This window comes from Anopheles aquasalis, chromosome 3 (genome assembly GCF_943734665.1).
Source record: "Anopheles aquasalis chromosome 3, idAnoAquaMG_Q_19, whole genome shotgun sequence".
Classification (NCBI taxonomy): Eukaryota; Metazoa; Arthropoda; class Insecta; order Diptera; family Culicidae; genus Anopheles; species Anopheles aquasalis.
The window spans coordinates 28,022,041-28,043,153 of NC_064878.1; the positions used below are offsets into that span (position 1 = coordinate 28,022,041).

The following is a 21,113-nucleotide window of genomic DNA, read 5'->3' on the forward strand; positions in this document are numbered from 1 at the left end:
ACACCATTATCGGCACCACTTTATTGTAGCTGTCGATTTCGCTGGCTTGAAATTGAACGCGGGTACCTTATCAGAGCATCTCCACGTCAGAGGAAAACGGAATTTTATGTCTTATGCTTTTGGGCCAAATTGAATACGAGCACGAACAGAAGAAAAGGAAGCTCGCATTGATTGTTGTTTGCTGAAAATGGTTAAATAGCGACAACCGGTGTAAAATGCTGAGGGAAACACAACATAAAGCGGACAAAAGTAATGATTTTTTAAATTGTGATAACTGTTAACACCTGTACCAGCAGTGACTTGCTATGAAAGATTTACAAAACGTGGCCAATACGAAAGATACGATCGTAAAAATACAAGTTTACTGTTTTCGCACAACTGTCGCTTTATTCGTCAGACGCAAGGTTACCATTACATGCCTCTGCACTTTTATTTTCCCTTTTTTTTGGGGTCAAATCCACAAAAAAACTATAATGAAAATCTATAAAACAATTATGAAGTTTGATTGAAAACGCATAACCCGCAACGCGTCTCTAGAACAAGTTTCAGCCGATGGTCATGGTCAATTTTCATATGCAACAAGAAAAACACGGTGCAACTGGTATGGTATTTTCATTTCGTCGGGTCCGTGTCTTGCGAGCATGTCGATGTGGTAGGGAACGATCGGAAAGAGGATCCCAGTGAACGGATCGAACGCAAAAATACGCACTACCCTCGGCGCCTCTGGTCGAAGGCCGTTGAAAGTGATCGGCCTCGGACAGGAAGGCACCCGTCTGCCATTTAGAATCCAGCATCTCGTGGATTGTCTTTTTTTCGGAAGACAAAAATGATGTCTACTGCCACGATCTTCATTCGTCAGCATAAAGTCAGCAAAAGGGGTCCAAGACCCTTTGGGCTAATAAGGCCCATTGTTAAGGAACCCAGCACTAGTAGACGGTTACTACGCGGCACAGCACGACGATAAGGGATTGACCTTCGCCACAACTAGTGGACCATCGGGAGCAACGGAACTGTCAAGTCCCCGCTCACCGCTCGTGTCGTGAGTGCATCCCTGAGTCGCGTCTCGCGAACCATTTTGTTCTACTAGTCGACGATAGTGGTCGCGGCGCGCGGATCGAGTTAGTTTGCGCACGACTGCTAAGGCGAACAGACCGCGGCGACGATCGGAACAGAGTGTTTCCCGCACTAGTGTTACAAGTAGTTGCACCGTTCAGTTACACCTTCCCGGTACTCGCGGTTGTACTAGAGTTGGTTACAGGAACGACAAGTTTCGACACCAGCAGCCAAGGAGTTCAAGCTACGGTGCGTACGGTTTTGTGTAGTCAGTAGCGGCAATTTGTCCTCAAGTGTCAAGTTCTGGAACCTTGAACTTGGAACTCAATAGTGCATAAGTCGATTACTAGTTGGCCTGGATTGTGGATCGTATCTTGTGAATTCGATTATTAGTAGCAGTTTCCTTGTAAAGCCAGACAGCTGGTAATACGATCCTCGCCTGTTGTCATCGAATGTCGCTGAACGCTTCAGCATTATAGCAACCTTCCGGACACGGAACTTGGAAGTAATTTGCGTGCCCGGCTTATTGCAAACTAACTGAACCCCTGTCAGCAGCACCAGCCCCTTGTCGCCAATTGGATTCCCGTTTGTTTCGGGGATGCTCCCGCGCGGCCGCTTGGCGCATTTCCATTCTATTCTCATGGAATTTCATTCTAGTCGGGGATGGGGATTAGTAATTGCACAAATGACTCCCATGTCAGCCAACCCCAGGTCCCAGGTGATGTCGCTTGATAGAGGAGCAGCGAACGAACGAAATTTTGTCTCCCATCTTCCAACGTCCGGCCCATACTATCCGCTCTATAGCTGATGACACACCGACTACCAGCTACACCGTACGATTACATGCATAATTGCTATGATTACGGTGGTGAGCTTGGGCTCGTGCACGTGCCACGACACAAGCTAGGACAAAGGGCTGTGCAGTACTGGGTGGATTGTGGCTTGGATCACGCCGGTTGCACTTTGCATCCGGCAGCTAACTAGGAGTGGCCGACGTTGGGCTCGTGTCCGAAAGGAAGAGGAACGCTACCCGGTGATGCGTCGCGCATTTGCCAACACACCTGATCCGATCAGGTTAACCTTGAGAGGCTGAGTTGTGGCGAGCCTCGGGCACTCGGATAGCCCAAGCCAAAGTGAAATCGACGACATTTGCAACCGAGGGAAGCAACCGAGAAGCCCAGGTTGATCTACGCAAAGCAGGTTAATAACCCAGCGCGTCCAAGCGCGCGAAATGGGGACAGCCTAGGACAGGTGTCGTCTTCATTTGCCATCGTGGTCGGTCTGGTTTTGTGCCGACGACTGTCAAACTGCCAAATGTTTCGAATAATGTTGGTGGGCCGGTTTTTCGACAAAACTAGTTTTCGAACTAGCTAGAAATCGTACCGAATTCCTACTTCCCACTTTTTCGATCGATTTACCACCAAACCCGTCGTGCCATACCGCGTCGCTAGCGACGGTTGGCAACAATTTTAACGACAAAGGGCTCTCCGGTGGATGTCTGCGGGAGTCAAGAACCGGTGCTGCGTCGCTGAAGCGAATGCGAAAGTGGAAATACCATCCCAGATCGAGCGAGCGCGCTCTAATCTGCCATGTCATTAGCACGATCGTTCCAGATGGAGGGCAGTCCATCCCCTCCGGGAAGAACACCTTGTCCGAGGGAAAGGTTATCGCGTTCATTGCCTCCGAGGCGTGGTTGATTCTTTTTTTTGGGTGGTTCTTGTGTTTTATTCTTAGGTTTGCGTTTTGTCTTGTGCTGAGAGATTCTTTTTTCGGTTCTTGGAGAGAAAATCGTGTGCTCAATTTTATGCAAATCAAGGGCTACGATCACCACCACACGCATACATGCACGCCCACAAACACAGTGCTAGAATATTTGTGGGATTTTATGTGCATATATTCCAGATGGAGTGAGTGACTAACCGATAACCGGTGTCGAGACTCGAGAGAATCACAGCAGCAAGCAAGCGAGCATTTTCTTGTATCTATAATCAACGCAGCATCAGCCTCCAGTGGTGAATTATGTTAATTATTCCGTAAAGTTTTTACGAACAGAGGAGGTGTGTGACCTCAAATTTTGTGGGCGTGAGGAATTTTTCCAATTTTTATGTAAATCACTTGAAGAGAATTTTGAGAACGTGGCACAAACGTTTGGATTCGTGAAACAGAACGGAAAACGGTAGGAAAATGCTCTTCCGTAGCGTTCTGCTTCCATTTCAAGCACTTCATTGCGTCAAGCGCTACGCACAATGCAGGTTACAGGCAATGGAAGGAGGATACCAGTGCCACTGATCACCTGAAGGCTGCATAAAACATGAATATGAAGCACTCCCAATGCCTGGACGCAGCTCGCTTTGATCGATAGGAATCCAATAGGTGTTCCCTTGGACGAAACATTCAACTTCCAATAGCCTCCCAAGGTTGGGTGGGGTGAGGTTTTGCAATGGACCCAGAAACGATCAACCTACTAACATTCAGTCCACCAGATCAGACGTCAGTAGCCGAAGCAGCAGCAGCATCAGCATCAGCTGGTGTTCGCGTTCGCATTCGTGTTTGCGTTTGATTTGTGGCCTGTTATACAACTTTTAGGAACGGATTAGGAACGAACGGCCCGAGTCAGCCTGTGTTTGAGCATCGTTTATGTGGTGGAAATGAGCAATGCGGTGTGCCGCCACCACCTACTTGCCTCTATCTCCCTGTGATTCACATTTCATCACCATTGCCACAACAATCGTCACACTCTTGAAATGAGTGACACCTTTCCTGGATCGAATCGGCTCGATGGTTGATTGTTGATTGTGGAAATGGACAGCTCGGTGAAAAAAAAGCTTCCCAAGGGCCAAGCAGAGGGCTGGTGCAGCCCTGCTGCTACCCTAAGCAGGTTGCCGGATGCGCAATCATGCTCATTTTCCAGTTCTCTCAGCTCCTTCAATGGAGAAACAAAAAAGACGAGACGAAGCATCCAACGAAAACACTTGGCCCGAGCCGATTACAGGTGAAAAAAGCTCGGTGATATTAATGCTGTGAAAATGGGCCAACGCGTGGCGTAGTCACCACACCTCACCACTCTGTTGACGCAGATGATGAGCTCATTTAAGATTTCGGAGTGCGCAAAAGGTGCGCGCCGTGATTGGCCAACTGGCTAGCTGGCTGCCTGGCTGGCTGAACTAATTGGATGAAAAGCTCAAACCAAACCCCCCAAAAACCGCAAATTAGAAATCTATAAATGCGCGCCTTGCTCAACACCAACAACCAACAGCACAGCACAGTCCAAGCTCTTTATCTAGGTTCAAGGGCTTGAAATAGTGGCGAGGCGCATAATATCTGAATACACCGGTGGTGCGTAACAGTTCCCCATCCCGTTCAGCATAGATAACGAAGTAATGTTGGTAATTTATGCTATTTAGCAGTTCTGAGGTTGCTAACACATTTTCTCGAAGGAAAATTCGAATGAGGTTTTTTAATTAAGCGAACAGGACGTTACGGAAACGATGGCGTGCGAGCTTTTAATCGAAAAGTCTTTGCCCAACCAATGCTTAATCATTCTTTCGCAAATCATTCCTCGCTGTCCGGAAGTGCGGCCATCGTGCTGCGGCATGAGAGAAGGGAAATGACGTAAACGCGAAGTCAGTGCCCGATGTTTCTTATAGGAAGAGGGCTAGTGAGTGTGTTGGTTGTTTTTCACGCGCGCAGATGTTGTCCGCATCTCAGCACAGACAATCAAAATCAAGCACCGAACGACACTTTGGAGTACGTTCCTGTGATCTACAAGAATACAAGAAGGGATATGACGAAAGAGCAGTGAAAGGCACGCTGCTCGAAGGTCACTAGGAACTGAACCTTGGTCCAGAGCGTAAATGTTGTCTTACAGCTTTCATTTGGGGATCCCAGCCAATGGAATCCCACCAATATCGGTAGTGGAAGTGAGCAAGTAACGTCGTCGAGTCGTTGTCCTCCGTTGACCTTGCGGTGCACACATTCACCGGCGATGCAGTAGGATGATGATGGCGACGACGACGAACTGAACGTGAGTAGGAAGACGGTGAGAAGGTGAGCCGGCATGTAGATGCCAGAGCCAGGAACTGCAGTGGAGGGCTGCAATGAATGCTGACCATGCACGCGCTATGCACGAGCTCACTGTATATCCGATCCGGTGCGTGGCCCAGCGAACTGTTTCTACGTCTGTAGCGTCATTATCGAGAGAACTTTCGAGGCTCGAGATGGTCTTCCGGTCACCAAAACTGTTGACGCCAACCAACAACAGCTGCAGGTACATCCTTCACGACACGCACGTGGCGTTGCAATTAATTCACCTCAAATGCACACCAAGGTTGAGGCCAACCCATCCGCCATTAAGTGCACTGATTTGTCCAACAACCAACCGAATTCGATTCCGTATCCGATCGCTACATCAGGAGGAAGCATCTAATTAAAAAAAAAACCCAAAGCAAAGGATAATATTCAGCGCAGTGTTCCTTGGTGTTTGGCGCTTAGTTCCTTCCGTTCCACGGCACATGTGCCGGGCCACGCCTCGTCACGCATCTAATCTGTCGGCCAACGTGACGTGGCCCCGCCAGTTCCGGTAGAGTGGAGTCGAGGAGCCAAGAAGTTAGGCAATCAGATTGTTTCAAATCAAATGGATCTGCTGGCCTCCGCCTTGTCATAACACAGACCGACCGACCGACGAGATGAGGAACGGCGCACCGAGGACACCGAGAAACCCCAGATGAGCCCAGTAGACTGCAACTAATGATCGTGGCACGTGGAACTGGTCGCTGTTGTGACGTGGATTCGCGAAGCTTCTTCTCCACCACCTTCGATCCAAAACAGTCGAACAACAGACGAACGAAGAACCCTTTCGCTAATGGCCGCGACCGCTCGAGCCAGTGCCCGGATGTTGGCGTCGAGATGGCATCACAAGGCAAATGGTGAAATCATACAATCAAATCAGACGCCAAACGCCACCTGAGGGCCTGAGCTCCAAAACTGTATAACGAGCGATCAGGGCACACCGGTATGGTCACGCATCCTGGCCAGATACACATCCGCCTCATCATCAGAACTCGGGCTCGGCCGATTTCGATTGCTTGTCAAACACAGAGGAGGGCAGACAATTCTCGCGATCTGCCAGCTCATGGGCCAGGGCGTGCGCTCGTTCGTCGTGCTCGCACGAAAAAATCACGGATCGTCTGAACCGGTTACTGGAGCTCGATGCGACCGAACGGCGAACCTCGCGAAGTGTAACGGAAAACAACGAGACGCCGCCAACGCTGGAGATATGGTGCGTCGTGTACGTCTCCACCTCATACTCTGAACACGTACTGCAACTGTTTACCGTTCAATTAGACTTGACCATGAGGAGAGTTTTTGGTGGCATGAGGAAGGTCATTCCACCGGGGTGGACGGATGCGTACAGCGAAAGCAATTCCCTCTGAGGAGGGCGCCTAGATTGTGTCAACGATCGCACGCACGAAAGTGAGAGAGAGAGAGAGAGAGAGAGAGAGAGAGAGAGAGAGAGAGAGAGAGAGAGAGAGTGAGAGCGAAAGACAGTGGTGGTTGTCAACAGAGCAGAGCACCGCTGATGCTGATGCGCTCTTGACTAATCACGTGCTGCCGGTGCTTGTGGCCAACGGGTTGGAACGGGCTGCATAAAGATGGCGCGACCTGGTCCGGTCCCCAGGGCTGGCGTAGCGAGAGTGAGAGTAAAGGAAAGTGGTGGTGTGTCCCGTCGCAACCGACTGGCCGACTTTGGGGCCCAGTTCGCCACTAGGCCGCCTAGACGGTGGCGAGACGCAACAGCAGCCGCATGAGCCAAGTCGAGAGACCTCAATTCCGTAATCCTCCCCGCGTCCGCGTCACCGGGTCCAACCCAATCCAATCCAATCCGAATTCGAGCGCCCGGGCGGTTTGCGTGATGCCCAAGATGGCGTACTGGCCCCCGTGCTGGTGGCTTGTTTATCTCGCAGTCACAGAGCGGACGCTTGCGCTACGATCAGTGACTAAGTTTATACGGTGGTTGCCTTGTTTTTTCGGCTGCTCATTACATCACCAACCAACTGGAGAGGAATGACGGAGAGTGGTGCAACCTGTAGCCAAGCTGCTGCTGCTGCTGCTGCTTTGGACTTTTCATCTCACACGCATCAGCCCCCCCCTCCGGTTAGTCAGCTCGCAGCCATAACATAACGAAGCAGCAGCAGCCACTACCACCACAACTAAAAGCGCGTTGACTTCAAAGCGAGCGTGAAAGTGGCGAGTGGCGAGAAAGGTGGACCCAGCCAGCTCCAATGAACCGCGATCATCGCGATCGTGTGGCGATTCCGGGGGACGGGGTTTTGGTGGCATGATGGTGATGGTGTGGATGGCATGCCCATGTTTCAAGTATCAAGTACAGGGTACTTGGGGCCGTCCAGTGCCGTACGTTGAAGGTCGTACGTACATCGTGGTCTGCAGTAACTTGACCTTGATGCCTGCTGCTGGCGGGCTCTGCGGTGATGACGCAAGGTTTGTTTTCCTCTATTTTCTCCGCATTTCGTTCAAGGCCACCCAGGGCTGGAGGATGGGCGTGAGGGGCGGACGTTGGATGGGTTGGGAGCGCGGAAGTCATTACGCGCGTTTTACGCGCACTTTAAATAGGCGATCATAACGGGAGTGCCTTCACTAGTGGATAAGGTCATGGTGATGGTCGCCGTTTGGTCTGGTACTTTTGTTGTGATTTTTGGGGAGCTTTCCTTTTTTTGGGTTCATAATTTGTGCTATAGGAGTTATTAGCACTTTCTTATATTTCTCGTAATATTTCGTGGAATATCATTGGATAATACATTTGGGAGCCATTATAAATGTGGTGAAATGTTAACTTATCAAACATAGCGAGAGCAACTTTACACAAAGAAGTGTCAAAGAGAGATGAAAGAAAATTTCCCTCAAATCGTAAGTTGCCCCAAATGCACGAGGCATGCTCGTCCACATAGGCATTCGCTTTGCTGTGTTGTTTGTTTGTGTTTGAAAATTTCAAAACCAAGTTGCTAACGTGATCGTGCATCTGAAGTAAAATGCCGCAACCCAAAAAAAATGATAGCCAATGATCGTTTATTTACTCTGAAAATAGCTATCGTGATTACTCATCTTAAAGTCTGCAGAAAAATATGTTTCTCAAACTAGATCTGAATCGGAGATCAATTAAGTTGAGCTCCGCTCTTCACCCATGCTGTTACTGTATTGCAATAACGCATACCCTCTCTGATCACACCAGCTTCAAGGTGCATTCTTCAATGAGTGCTCAAGGAGCGAATAAAATTAGTGCCATTAGAAAAAAACGGTGATCTGTACAAGTTTTTTTTTACTTAATGTTGCTCTTGATACAGATCTTAACTTCCCCTTTTTTTTAATCGCTCACACTTTTCCCAGAGCAACATTATGAATGCAAGAACCTCGACGTTTTTCCTTGACGTTTTTCCTTCACGGTGATTGGGGCCGATATTGACCGTTTCTGGTGCGAAGCAAACGGCCACTCACGGAACGGGTGCTGTTCCACAAAAAAAAAAACAACATCTCCATACACGTTTTTCAGCCCTTCGGCGTCTGTTTGGATTTAAAATAAACACCAAAACACGCCCTACGCCCCCATCACAGTCGTTCGATACCGAACGTTTTGGAAATCGTGTAGGTTGAGATTGCAGTTTAGAGTGATTTTGGAGTTGATTAAATCGGCCTGCGATCTCCATTAGCACTTTTATTTTGTTAAATGATCGTGAGTTAGTGCGGTTAATGCGTTTTTAAGTTTAATGCCCATAGGAACAGACGATCTTGAGGAAGATTCTTGCTGTGGTAAAGGGCCTTGGTACTTCAGTTCCTCGTTTCAATTCAGTGCTTTAAATGAAGATACAGTTTCTCCATCTCAATCTGAACCTTCTACGCACACTCTCTGACATCTTACCTTAGTCAACAAAATGCTGAAAAGCTTTGTTATTGTGTACGCAAAATGAAAAACAGTGACCAGCAATGTTTTAAAAACTTGCACCCTCGGTGGGTGGCAATCGATTACATCCCCCCCCAGAACGGAATTGCATCGCATCGCGTCGATGCGACAGTATGTAAATGGCGGAACTTGTCTCTCGAACACTCTCGAAACAGCAGCGGCAGCACACCAGCAAAGAACCACAGGACGGTAATTTAAAACCATTGCAGATCAGCATCCCCCCGTTCGCGATGTCGCACGATGACGCACGAGAGACAAGCGGCCACTAGCGGCCCCTCCGGGTGCGCTCGGAATCACGGATATATCGTGAAAATATTTATTATCGAACGTCAGCCGAAGGACGAGGTGCGTTGTACACGATGATCGCATACAGCACACACGATCCGCCGCAAGCCGTGCATCGTAATGGCTCGTGTGGCATCTCATCTGATGGACATTTCGAATGATTAGCGATGGGATCGGACAACGAGGCGATCGAGTGATCGAGCTCGTGATTAAGGAATCACTTCCTAGCCTTACAAAAGGGAAGCCACCTTGTGCCACTGGCATGGCGATATGCGCAGTGTGCTGCATTGCTCAATGTTATTGCTCCAATGACCGTCGACTACCGACGGTGAGCGAGCGCACTCGAAGACCTCTGCAACAACAACAACGACGTCCAAAACAATTCATCTCGATTGCAAACTCCCATCGTTAAGGGTGGTAATGTTGCGTGTCGTTCGGTCGGTCAGGCCCTGGCCCTACCAAAATGAGGGGCGCCACGATAACATATTCCATGTTTCAATGAGACCCCAGACACACAGGCGCAGACACCCGAAATCCCTTTCTGATGCAAGACAAAGTACACGCGGCGGTGATGATAAAGTGAGGCGGCGCCCACTAATGGGCCTTGTGACTTGCGCATAAGGAATGCAGCATAATGTTGCTGTCGAGACCGGCCTCGACTCCGGCCCCTGGTGTTTAAGCGGAAGCGTAACGCAACCCGAACACCGCCAAATGTTCACATCAGGTGCGCATCAGGTCAGTTCCATCATTTCCATTGCCGATTCTCAACGTTCGAAAACGTTCGCACCGATTGACCGATTGCGTGGTTTGTTTGTTTGCTGGCATGTTGCTCGCTAATGGCCTTGAGATGCTTTCCAACGAAGACAGCGACGACGACGACGCCAGAGATCTCACAATCGGAGCGAAGTCCAAGTCTTCCCTTTCCCGGGGGGTTAAATGGTGTCGAACTTTCAACCGCTGTCCGAGTTTGTGATCCGAGGATCGACACCGACGAAAGACGGATGTGAATGGTGAGCACTGGCTGGTGAGCGAGCAAGCACTTTGTGACCCAAAACCGTGGGGCTTCCGAAACACGGGACGCCATCGAGATAGAGAAGGGCACTAGGCGATCGTTCGTAGTGCTAATCCACGAACTCAAACTCATTAGCTACTGCGGTGCTTTTGGTGCTGCTGCTGGTTGCTTGCTTTCAGTTTGGTGTTACACCTGACGCTCTCCCCAGTTATCTCGGCGGCTGCAACAGTAGCAACGCCGTGTGACTGTCCCATAAGACCGAACGTCAGAGATGAAAGCGAAAATGGCACCCGGCTGGCACACTAACCAAGCAACCAACCTGCCACGATCCAGCCCACGATTGGAAAGGAATTCAACAAAAGCAAACCGGAACAACAAACAAAAAGAAATAAAAAAGAATCATTATCTCGCGTCACAAGACGCGGCGCGCCATTCCGGTGGGAATGGTTCACGCAACAGCAGCCAGCCAGCCAGCCAGCCAGTCAGCCAATCTGTCATTCCGGTGACGCGCGCGTCATGCTCTCGAGCACGCACGTGTCTTGATCGTGGTGGTGGTGGTGGTGGTGGCATGCTGAATTCCTTCCGATGCCTTCACTTGTTAGCGCCTGCATAACGGTCTGCTGATTGGTGCGACCTTCGGTGACCTCCCAGCAACGCGTCCATGGTTTGTTGTTGTTCGCGTTCGCATAAATAAAGGGTTGGAATAGCGAGCGCCAAGCGGTTCTCGAGGAAACGCATAATGAACAGTGCGCAGTGACACACGACCGTGCACACGTTCTCCAAAAAGCATCTAAGACGTGCGATCTAAGCGTTACCGTTTGCTGAATTGAGGAAACAAGAAACCATATCGACAGACTAGAGATCCGAGGAGTGGCCCCTCCCACGAAAAGTGCAGTCAAGCGCGCCGCGAGCGCCAAACAGCAAAACGTTTAGCGATCATTGAAACCATAAAAAACATTATTACACCCTCCGCTGATGGGGATCGATCATAAAGCAGTTTGGTGCAGACGAAGCCCAAGTCTTCCCACCAGCTGGGCGATCTTGAGTTGGGTGGTAGTGCACCGGTCAGCCAGTACCGGCCACCGTGACACCGCTACAACATTACCCAACATTGAGCCTTTGAGGGAGGGATCGATCGCGAACGCAAATTGTGATCGAACAGATTGCTGCGAACCTGATGGCCCACTGATGGCTTTATTGTGATCCGCAACAGGATCAAGGCCTCTCCGGGGGGAGAGGATCTCGTGTCTAAAGAAAAACTAATCGACTCACGTAGCTAGAACCAGGGGGCGTAATGAGAATATTCTCAAATCACGATGCAATAAGAGACCTTCGAACTTAGCTCCCTGGTGCACACGCCAATTGTGCAAGCTTACGGAGCGTGCTGGCGTTAATTCGGGTCCAAAGAAGGCTCTTTTTGGTTGATTTTTTTTGTTAAGAAACCATTTAAATTAATTTTATCATTGAACTACAACTTTTCAAGAATATTTGGTTCTTTTTTGGGGAAGATTTATGAAAAACTACATCCGTGGCATCAAATTTAGGCAAACGTGTCTTCAAACAGGTACTTTTTTCCGGTATCCATCGTAGCCACGTACTATACGAAAGTAGCGAGATGCATTGAGCCTTGTATGAAACGCAGATTCACGAAAAATGTGTAACTTGGTCCATTTCTCTTCGATTGATCCAAAAATTTAAACAATACTCTTGATTCTATAATAATTCACGTAAATTTATAGTTCTCGTAAAAATGTAAAAGATATATGACCACCTCAGCCAAGTGTTCCTAAAAGATGCTCCTTATGGCTGCTGTCACACTCTGAAGATGGCGTAACAATCCTTAACCACTCATCAGCTCCCAGTGGTTCGAGAAGGTGCTGAAGAGGCGCGTTTAATAAATGCGCCGCTTCTTCGCCTCCACCAGCCATGTCAGAACAGCCAAGTCACTCTCTGTCACGCTGTCTCTAACACTCTCTCGCCAGCACGCTCTGGGGTTCGCTAAATCGCTTGTTTTTAGAATGGTAATATACAAACGCTAAACCAACACTGACCCGCTCTTCGTTTTGAATAATGCACCGCAGTGCGAGACGGTGATCGAGACGCAAGTTGCTTTGCACATTTGAACTTTGCACAACACGGCGGCGACGGCGGAGAGGTCGATACAGTCGATGCACTTCGTTACCAGCTTGGTACCAGGCTGCAGGCCTACACAGTCGCGCACGGGTCAATCTGGGTTGTTGAACTGACATGCCCGTCACCTTCTTTCTCCGGTACGACTCAACGCACTCACGGTAAGAAGTGTCTTCCAATAAAGACAAAATGGCCACAAACGCGTACGGTGGTATGATGAACATTATTTATGAGACACCCGGTGGCTGGGTGTGTGCGCCTTTTGCATAAGCAGGTCGGGTTAGCAAAAAGACCTTGGGGCGATTGCAGCGGGGCCGCTTTTGCTTCTACCGTCTATCGCTGGTCCCCAAAAACTCACATGTAACTTGTGTAGGAAAAGGTGTTGACACGAAGACAACATCGACAACAACAACAGCGTGCCAGAATTCAGTAAAGACAAGCACTAGGGTCTCTTACTTTTACCCGGGAAGCACATACCCAGTCCAAGATCCAAAAGATCCAGCTGATGTTCCAAGGTGATCCCATCGATAGGATTTCTAAGGTCTGCGCAGACTCAGACTCAACAGCTCTCGCACGCACGCGCTAGCCAGCGGTCTTATGCAACACGCACCACCACCAAAGATGCCTAGTTAGGCCGATCCACTAGCCACCGACCAATGTTGAGCAACGGCGCGAACGCATTTGGTGGAGTTCGTTTGGAGTCGGAGTCGTCATCGTAAAGTGTCCGAAATTTTGAGATAATACGTCCCCGCCACGTCGTCGCATCGCGGTGAAGGTGAATTAGGGGTGCGTTATCACGCTAAGTGCTCCTCACAAGTCATGTGGTGTGCATTCTTTTGAACCCATTGCCATATCCTAATACGCCCGACTCCTGATGCTCCCAGCTGATGAATTGCACGTTTTTGTTGTGACAAGGTGAGGTAGCGGCCGGACCACAACTCTGGTACCGGTTTACTGGCCATACTCAGGCGGACCCAGGCAGGACCAGGCCCCCGTACACCGCGCAGGTACCGACCAGTCCGAGGTTAAAGGGTCGGCCGTGCACCGTGCCCATACCTGATCCCGGTGTGCGGGACTAGCGGGACTAGCGGGGCTGACCTTCAAAAAAACTGGTGGTGGCTGACTGGAACCGCTGGGTCCCCCCGGTCCGCCATTCCCGTTTACGTCGCTCGGCGTGGCCGATTATGTAAGTGGGATCACCGTATGCGTGTATGTGTGCAGCCGTGTCCTGGTTGTCGAGTTTCGCGTCTCGATTGCCGCGAGCGCCACCAAAGACACAACACGCCGAGGAGAAGAAGACGACGAAGAACCCCAATCCGGACCTCCGTTGGTACGAAGAAGAGTGACCTCCTTTGGACCGCGGCAAGGTGAACGTGGCGTGCCGTGCCGTGCCATGCCGTGGCGTGTTGGCGTGATAATGTAGTCTGCTGTGACCTGAAGAAGGTGGAGGAGAGCTTTTTTTGTTTTTTTTTTTGTTGGGAAGGAGCGCCACACAATGGCCATCCCTTCAGCCGTAGGAGCAGGATCATCAGCATCGCAATGCCCGCATTCAGATCCGTATGCTTTATCAGCGAGCAACCTCCCTTCTTCTCCCATTTCACCGGATTTCACGGCTGATTGTGTGTCTTCGGTAACTTCGGCACCGAACCGAACAGCAGATTGGCTTCCAGCGTCACCCGGTTCGTCGCCTGCTCGCCGGAGATCGTTCGTTTTTGGTCATTTCGTCGTCGTCGTCGTCGTCGTCGTCGCCAGCGGCTTTATCGCGTTCGCGTCAGTGTGACGACGGCGGGTGGGGGTAGGAAGATAGACCGATCGAAGAAAGAGAGAGGGAGAGAGAGCGTGCCAACCAGCGAGAGCGATAGAGAGGGGTGTCGGCGATGACGATGGTTCGGACCTCGCTGCCTAGTATCTGTTACCGCAGAGGGCACCGTGTGTTTGGCCGTAGCAGCAGCACCAGCACCAGCAGTGCAACAAAGTTCATCCAGTTTTCAGCTCATCGTCACCGCATTGGTTTGTGCCGATTCGGGAGTTAGGATCAATCGTATCGCGTACCTTGTGCATGCGCCCGGACGATCACGGACGATCAGTTTGTGCTGGACACGCGACCGGAACGGTACTACGGTTTGGGGTTCGCGGTTGACAAACATCACACAACAGAAACAGAAGGTTCCACTTCTTCTGCTGCTGCTGCTGCTGCTGCTGCTCTTCCTGCTGTCTCTGTCGCTGTTGCTTCTTCGGTCAACCGGTCTCGGTGGTAAAGTTCACTTTGTTCGATCGCTTCGGGCAGCAGAATTCGTAGTTTTTTTTTTTTGAAATTGTTTTTTTCGAAACAGATCCGGTTCTGCCTTTATTGCTCGCCTAAACTTAATATCTTCAACTAGTGCGAAATCCTGAATCCATCTTCAGTGTATGATTGTTCGTTAGTGTGCTAATTTGTATGTGTGCTCGTGTGTGTGTGCTAGTGCTGGAGTTTGCGATATATTTTGTGGTGGAGTTTCCAAGTTTTCTAAAATGTTTTTTTTCTCTCTTCTGTCTCTGTCTCTCTTCCATACTCCTCCTACTGTTCCGCAGATTGTTAAGCGACGCAGCGCATCCGCGATCAGAGTGGTATCCGGTCTCGTTGGTCACAGTACTCGAGGAAGAAGAAGACGAAGAAGAGACCAAAAGTGACCGTACCGTACGTGAGTGGAAGAGTTGGCGCGCGCGTCGCAGTGTGATCCTTAGTGTGTCCTTACACCATTCCGTGACACAAATTAACGATCAGATCGCAGCATCATGAGTGCAGACGTCGGCAGTGTTGAGCCAAGCGGTGTGCTAGGGCGAGTGGTGAAGTTCTTCGTGGAAAATCAAGGTGCGTGGAAGGTCCGACGAGCGTCGAATTGTTGTTGTTGTTGTTCTGTTGCCGTCCATACTGATCATCTGCGCGACTTCGCGTCTTCGTGTTTCCCGTTGTAGATGAGCGCACCACGGAATGGTTCCTGTCCGGATCGATAACGCCACTGATCATGATCCTCGTCACCTACCTCTACTTCTGCCTCTACGCCGGACCACGCTACATGGCGAAGCGGAAGCCCTTCAAGCTGGAAACAGTGCTGATCGCCTACAACGCGATACAAGTGGCCCTCAGCATTTTGCTAGTCTACGAAGTGAGTGTGAAAGCGTGCCGATTGGCCATCACATCAGCAAATAGGATTGCCCCAGTTACAGTGTACTTCAAAGTCGGACGTCGCGTCGTCCACAAAGCCTTAGCAAGTGTCCTCAGCCAGTCAAGGGGCATTTGATCGATTGGATTATAATAAGCCTGTCCTTCGTCGCGGCCCCCGGAGGGTTTTCCCACTCGTGTCAATGCGAATCAAGAACGTGACGTCAGAGATTAACGTTTCTAGTGGTCCACGTAAACAAACCGCGGCCAACCACGAAGGTCAGATTCGAAATCGTTCATCGATCTTGAGTTCAGATTCGAGACAACCATTTAGAAGATGCCAACGGAGAGAATTCATGACTGAGAATCCGGAAGAGCGGAACGTGTTTTTGGCGCATTAGAGCGAAGGTCGCGTTCGATGATGATTTCTATCATCAGATTGATTCACATGTGGAGGAATCTGTGGCTAGCTACAAGATCTCTCCATTAATTTCAGTGAACAGCTTTTTCCTCTCGTTATCTGAAAACACCATCAGCCGTGATTCTTTTTATGGGATGGGCACATTTTCCAACGCGAATTACGATGTCCACTTGTCAACACAGACCCCCCTCCTTGCCCCCCCTCTCTCTCATTCTCTCTTTCTCTGCCCTTCCTGTCATCAAGTCATCAGCTTCGCTGCGTTTAAAAGCGAAATATTGTTTTACTGGCATCGGTTATCGGTTTAATAGCACAATGCGCCGGCACCATGATGATAGCGGGCCAGTGCTGGCCAGTTCCCACGCTTCTCGCTCTCTCTCTCGTTTGCGCAGAAGAGCACAGTTTACAATGCGTCCCCCCTGCCCCATCCCTACCTCTCTCGCGGCTCTGCCTTGTAATTCGCTAACCAATCGTTAAGGCTGACGGTGACGCAACATCAGTCATTGGATAATTGACACTTTTACGATAGACTTTCCGCTTGACCAATCCAAAGCCAGCCAAAGACGCGCGGTCCGCACTGGCACATCGTAACGGTGTGCTGAGGAAGAAGCAACCGCGCCCGGGTAGTTTGGAAAACAACGCGTGTTTTACTTTTCGCTATACTGATCACCACTAACACCATTTGTTAATTTTGTTTCGTTTGTAATTAAAAAAAAAAGGGAATCGAAGGTGGATGGCGAAAACACTACAGCTACACCTGCCAGCCCGTCGACTACAGCCGGAACCCGGTGGCGCTGAGGGTATGTATGGTGGCGGCACGTCGCGAACTGATCGTCATACTAACTGTTGGTGCAATTTTCTCCCCCCCAAAAAAAAAAAAATAACAGATGGCACGCGCCGTTTGGATGTACTACATGTGCAAGGTCGTGGAGCTGCTCGATACGGTTTTCTTTGTCCTGCGAAAGAAGCAGAACCAGGTATCGTTCCTGCACGTCTACCACCACACGCTGATGCCGATCTGTGGATTCATCGGTGTCAAGTATTTCGCTGGTAAGTCCGAACTACGGAGGTTTTTTTTTTTGGGGGTCACACGCCAACATTCTTGGTGACCAGCAGGGCCATCACGCATGCACGATCATTGATCTTCTTCCCTGGCGTCGCTGGTGTGCAATTATCACATTCACCGGGCCATCACTTCTGGGTGACACTGAGGCAGGGTCATTCCAGCGATTTGAATGTCAGGCGACAGGAGACGACGAGCATCGAGCATTTTCACAGAAGGGTGCGAAAGCCTGGCCGCACCGGTATGCTGCTGCTTGTCGCTTGAAATGTTTTGGAAGGTCTCCCTTCGCTTCTCCGATAACCACGGATCATGGGCAACACCGCATTCGAGTTGAGCGGAGTTGATGGTCATGCAGATAATCATGCTAATAAGTTGTCTCCGTCTAAGGTCAGGCACGCTTCAGTGCATCCACCGGAGGCCGTGCGTGTCCAGTGATTGTGCAGTTTCACCGTCACTCGAGACGCTCGCTGGAGCCGGAACGCTCAACGCCAGATGAGCGACAGGTTTCCAGCAGAGTGCTGCAGCTTTTGCGTCTTTCGTTTGCCAGGAGAACGGAACACGTCTGCAGATCAGCCGCTGGTGCAACGATCCTTTTGTTCCGAAAAAAAAGGGCGCAAACAGTAGGGATTAGTTTTCTTAGTTTGTTGTATGGCTGCCCGCTGGCCACTGCTGGCTTTCCTTTTATGCAACATAGAATTGGTTTGGTTTTCTGTTGTGGAAGTTGTGTTATACAAGTGTGATGCACCGGTGTACTAGCACCTGTGCCAGAAAGCGGCCAGACGAGGTGATTCCGTTTTAAGAAAGTTTTTTCATCCTCATCCCATCTCTTCCACACCCTCGTGCGCCAGTTATGTTAAATGTTCTGCTTTGAACCATACTCTGTGCGTCATCCCCGTCACAATGCTAAACGCTTGAAAACTTTGCATTGTTTGATGTGCTGCTACTGTGGAGAAAATGAAAATAATAAAACTTTTCCCAGCGAACTTGTGAGGTTTGCGCGCGCTGCAAAGCAAGCTGCAAACCGTGTTTAGGATCACTCGGCCTGACGAGTCTATAATGATTGGTAATGGCGTTTGTTGAAAAAAAAACTTCTAAACGATGATCACAGAACTGAGCTTTCATTAGCATACCCGTTGGCGTGCGGTGCGGATGACAAATCCCTAATCCCACTCCCTAACTCACCTCACGAGCTCTGCCAAGCCTGTTTCGCATCGCATAATAGCGTCGCGCTCTACGTCAGCGAACCAAGCACGAAAAACACCCGATCCGGCGGTTGCGTAAAGATTTATGGAAAACATTACAACAAAATTTACGACTTCCCTTTGTGTTGTCGCAAAACGGTGTCCCTAAAAAAAATGTCGAATACTGATCTCCTTCCGTTCTTTGATCTGCTTCATTTCACCCCCCCCCCCCCCCCTCCAGGTGGTCATGGAACTCTGCTGGGTGTTATCAACTCGTTCATTCACGTGTGCATGTATGCGTACTACATGCTGGCCGCGATGGGACCCAAGGTACAGAAGTACCTCTGGTGGAAGCGCTACCTGACCGTTATGCAGATTGTAAGTATTATGGGTAGAAGGGCCAAGTTTTTGGGTGATAGAAATCGGTACACAAATTCGAAAAATCCCAAGAATCCGTGCTGGTGGCTAATGATGGAGTATTAACGAACATGCGTGACCACTTTCACTTTAAGCCCCGTTACGGCACGTTCGGTATTGGCTCTGTAAACAGCCGACAACTGAGGCGCCAAAAATTGATCTCTTTCACTCACCTTCCCACCCCGCCTTCTCTACCGCCACGTAGGTCCAGTTCATTATCGTGTTCTTCCACACACTGCAAGTCCAGTTCCAGCCGAGCTGCAGCTACCCGAAATCGATTGCGGCCCTGCTCACCCTGAACGCTGGCCTGTTCATCTACATGTTCAGCTCGTTCTACGTTCACTCGTACATCCGCAAGGGTAACCAGGGACGTAGCAAGCGGGCGGGCGAAGAGAACAACAACCAGCTTGAAGCCACCAAACCAAAGGATGCGGTCGAGAAACTGGTACAACCAGCAGCAGCAGCAACAGCAGCAGCAGACAGTAGCAATGTCGCTAAGAAGGCACTGTAAGAAGGCCTGGTCTGGGCAGGTCTCGCTGGAGGTCTTCTGGAGATGCGAAAGCGAGAGCGACCTTGGCTGGCGGTGGTGTTATGACCTGTTTTGGTCCGTTTTCGACCTCGGGCGGGGGCCCGAAAGAGACCTATCACCTCGATATCAATAGAGCGTAACGTAAGGCAGAAAGCGATAGAGAAAGCACAACATTGAGATAACGGAAGGGGGTGGCGAAGAAGCGGTGATCGTATGTAGGTTATAGTTTGTCAAGAGTCTGGAACGATGGAACGCGAACAACCGCCCAAGACACCAGTACAGCTGGTGAAGTAGGTGAAGGATTCGCACAGTTTTCGCGCATCCGCATCCCCAGCAAAGCTTCAGATCTTCCTCGATCGTGTCCCCTAGTAGGAACATGCAAGAGTACTCTCAATGGGCAATGAGGGAGGGAGAGAGAGAGAGGGAAGAGAGGGTAAGAGTAGTTAGAAATTGGTACTTTAGCATTCATCTCCGTATGAGTCTCCCTCTCTCTATTTCTCTTGATCTCAATGCAAGCTTATCTATGCCACTGCACTGGGTCCGTCACTACAACTGCTACTTCCTCTGCTGAGCAATAGATGCCAAATCCTGAAGACTTACAGACACAGATAACAGAGTGAACAGAGTGCGCCCCCTCTTCCGTCACGATATTGTCCTTTCAGGTAGCTGGACTTTACCACGGCTCGAACAAACAAAACAAAACCGGGAAACAGGTCCTCTCGAAGCGTAATTGTATTGATTTGTAATCTGTACCTAGCTAGAATCGATACGTTGTAATGTATATTTTCTCTAGTTTATTTAATTAAAGTGGATGTGAAAATGGTTCGTAAATGAGGGTCTCGTCTTTTGTTACTACATTCGAAGAGTGATTTCATTTGATGACGATCAGGTTAATGACACGCAAAGTTTATGTAAAAAAGAGTAAACTCGTCGTTGCGCCATGAAAAAGCACACGAAAGTATGCAATCGCTTTCAGCACCGCAGAAAACATGCGGAACCACACGCGCGGCCTGGCGAACCAACCTAATTTCCTCATTAAAACAAAAAGCCAGCCATTCATTCGTGACTTCTGAGAAACCTTGTAAGGCAAGGTGGATGCACCTCGCACCCTTGTTTTATTCACGTGAGGTGGGGCGAATCCTAAAAGAAAAGCATGTAAAACATCATGAAAAGCGAACAGCGACCGCAACTCATGACAAGGAAACGGTGAGTTTCCTTAGAAAATGTAGTGAATATAAACATCACTATACAAATTTTGATTGGGAGTAACGCTGAGCGAGACCGCAAATGACCATCTATGACGTGAGCGCGAGCGAGAAGGGGAGAGTAACGCCGAGCGAGATGCAATACATGTGCATTCAACGAGCGCGAGCGAGACAAAATTCCGCGCGCGATATTTCCCCACCGCTCGAAGCGAGAGTACGCGAGTGCAGAGCGTGCTGTGGAGGAGAAACCGGAGAGCGAATGGCGCAGGCAACTTGGTTTTTCAAAAACGTGCGCGTGAAATCGAAAAGCGAAAAATACATCCAATGAATGATTTTGACCCACGAAAATGAATGAAAAACCCCATTTTACTGATGTGTCCGATTTAATTTTCATGAAAATCGGTTAGGGCACTGACTGGCAAGGCGTAATGGGACAAGCAAACGGGCAGTGCATTTGCCGTATGCGACCATAGCGGTCAGAGAGTGCGCGAGCATAAGGCGCACGGGAGAGCAGAGCACGCCTTGGTGGAGAGCGAATGGCTCAAGCAGCTTGGTTTTTCAAAAACGTGCGCGTGAAATGGAAAAGCAAAAAAATGCATCCAATGATTATTTTATCGATATATTGCCGATCGATATCGATATGTTGCCACTGGCCTGCAAGGCCTAATGGAACAAGCAAACAATCAAGAGACTCGGTGTATGCGCC

General features: G+C 49.7%; 2 protein-coding genes across 3 annotated transcripts in view; one reads left to right on the plus strand and one right to left on the minus strand.

Moving 5' to 3' along the window:
- LOC126574256 (D-beta-hydroxybutyrate dehydrogenase, mitochondrial) overlaps positions 1-21,113 on the minus strand; it is a 35,742-nt gene that overhangs the window by 10,998 nt on the left and 3,631 nt on the right. The gene's annotated exons all lie outside the window — the stretch shown is intronic.
- Positions 1,132-20,019, plus strand: LOC126574260 (elongation of very long chain fatty acids protein). 2 transcript variants are annotated; one of them, XM_050234338.1, is made up of 7 exons: positions 1,132-1,302; positions 15,024-15,303; positions 15,408-15,598; positions 16,732-16,812; positions 16,900-17,062; positions 18,498-18,634; positions 18,879-20,019. In XM_050234338.1, exons 2-7 carry the CDS (start codon positions 15,228-15,230, stop codon positions 19,182-19,184), a joined length of 954 nt encoding a protein of 317 aa, XP_050090295.1. In that variant the 5' UTR covers positions 1,132-1,302; positions 15,024-15,227; the 3' UTR covers positions 19,185-20,019. The 2 variants fall into 2 exon arrangements, with proteins under 2 accessions (XP_050090295.1, XP_050090297.1); XM_050234340.1 differs by lacking the exon at positions 1,132-1,302 and adding an exon at positions 14,439-14,706.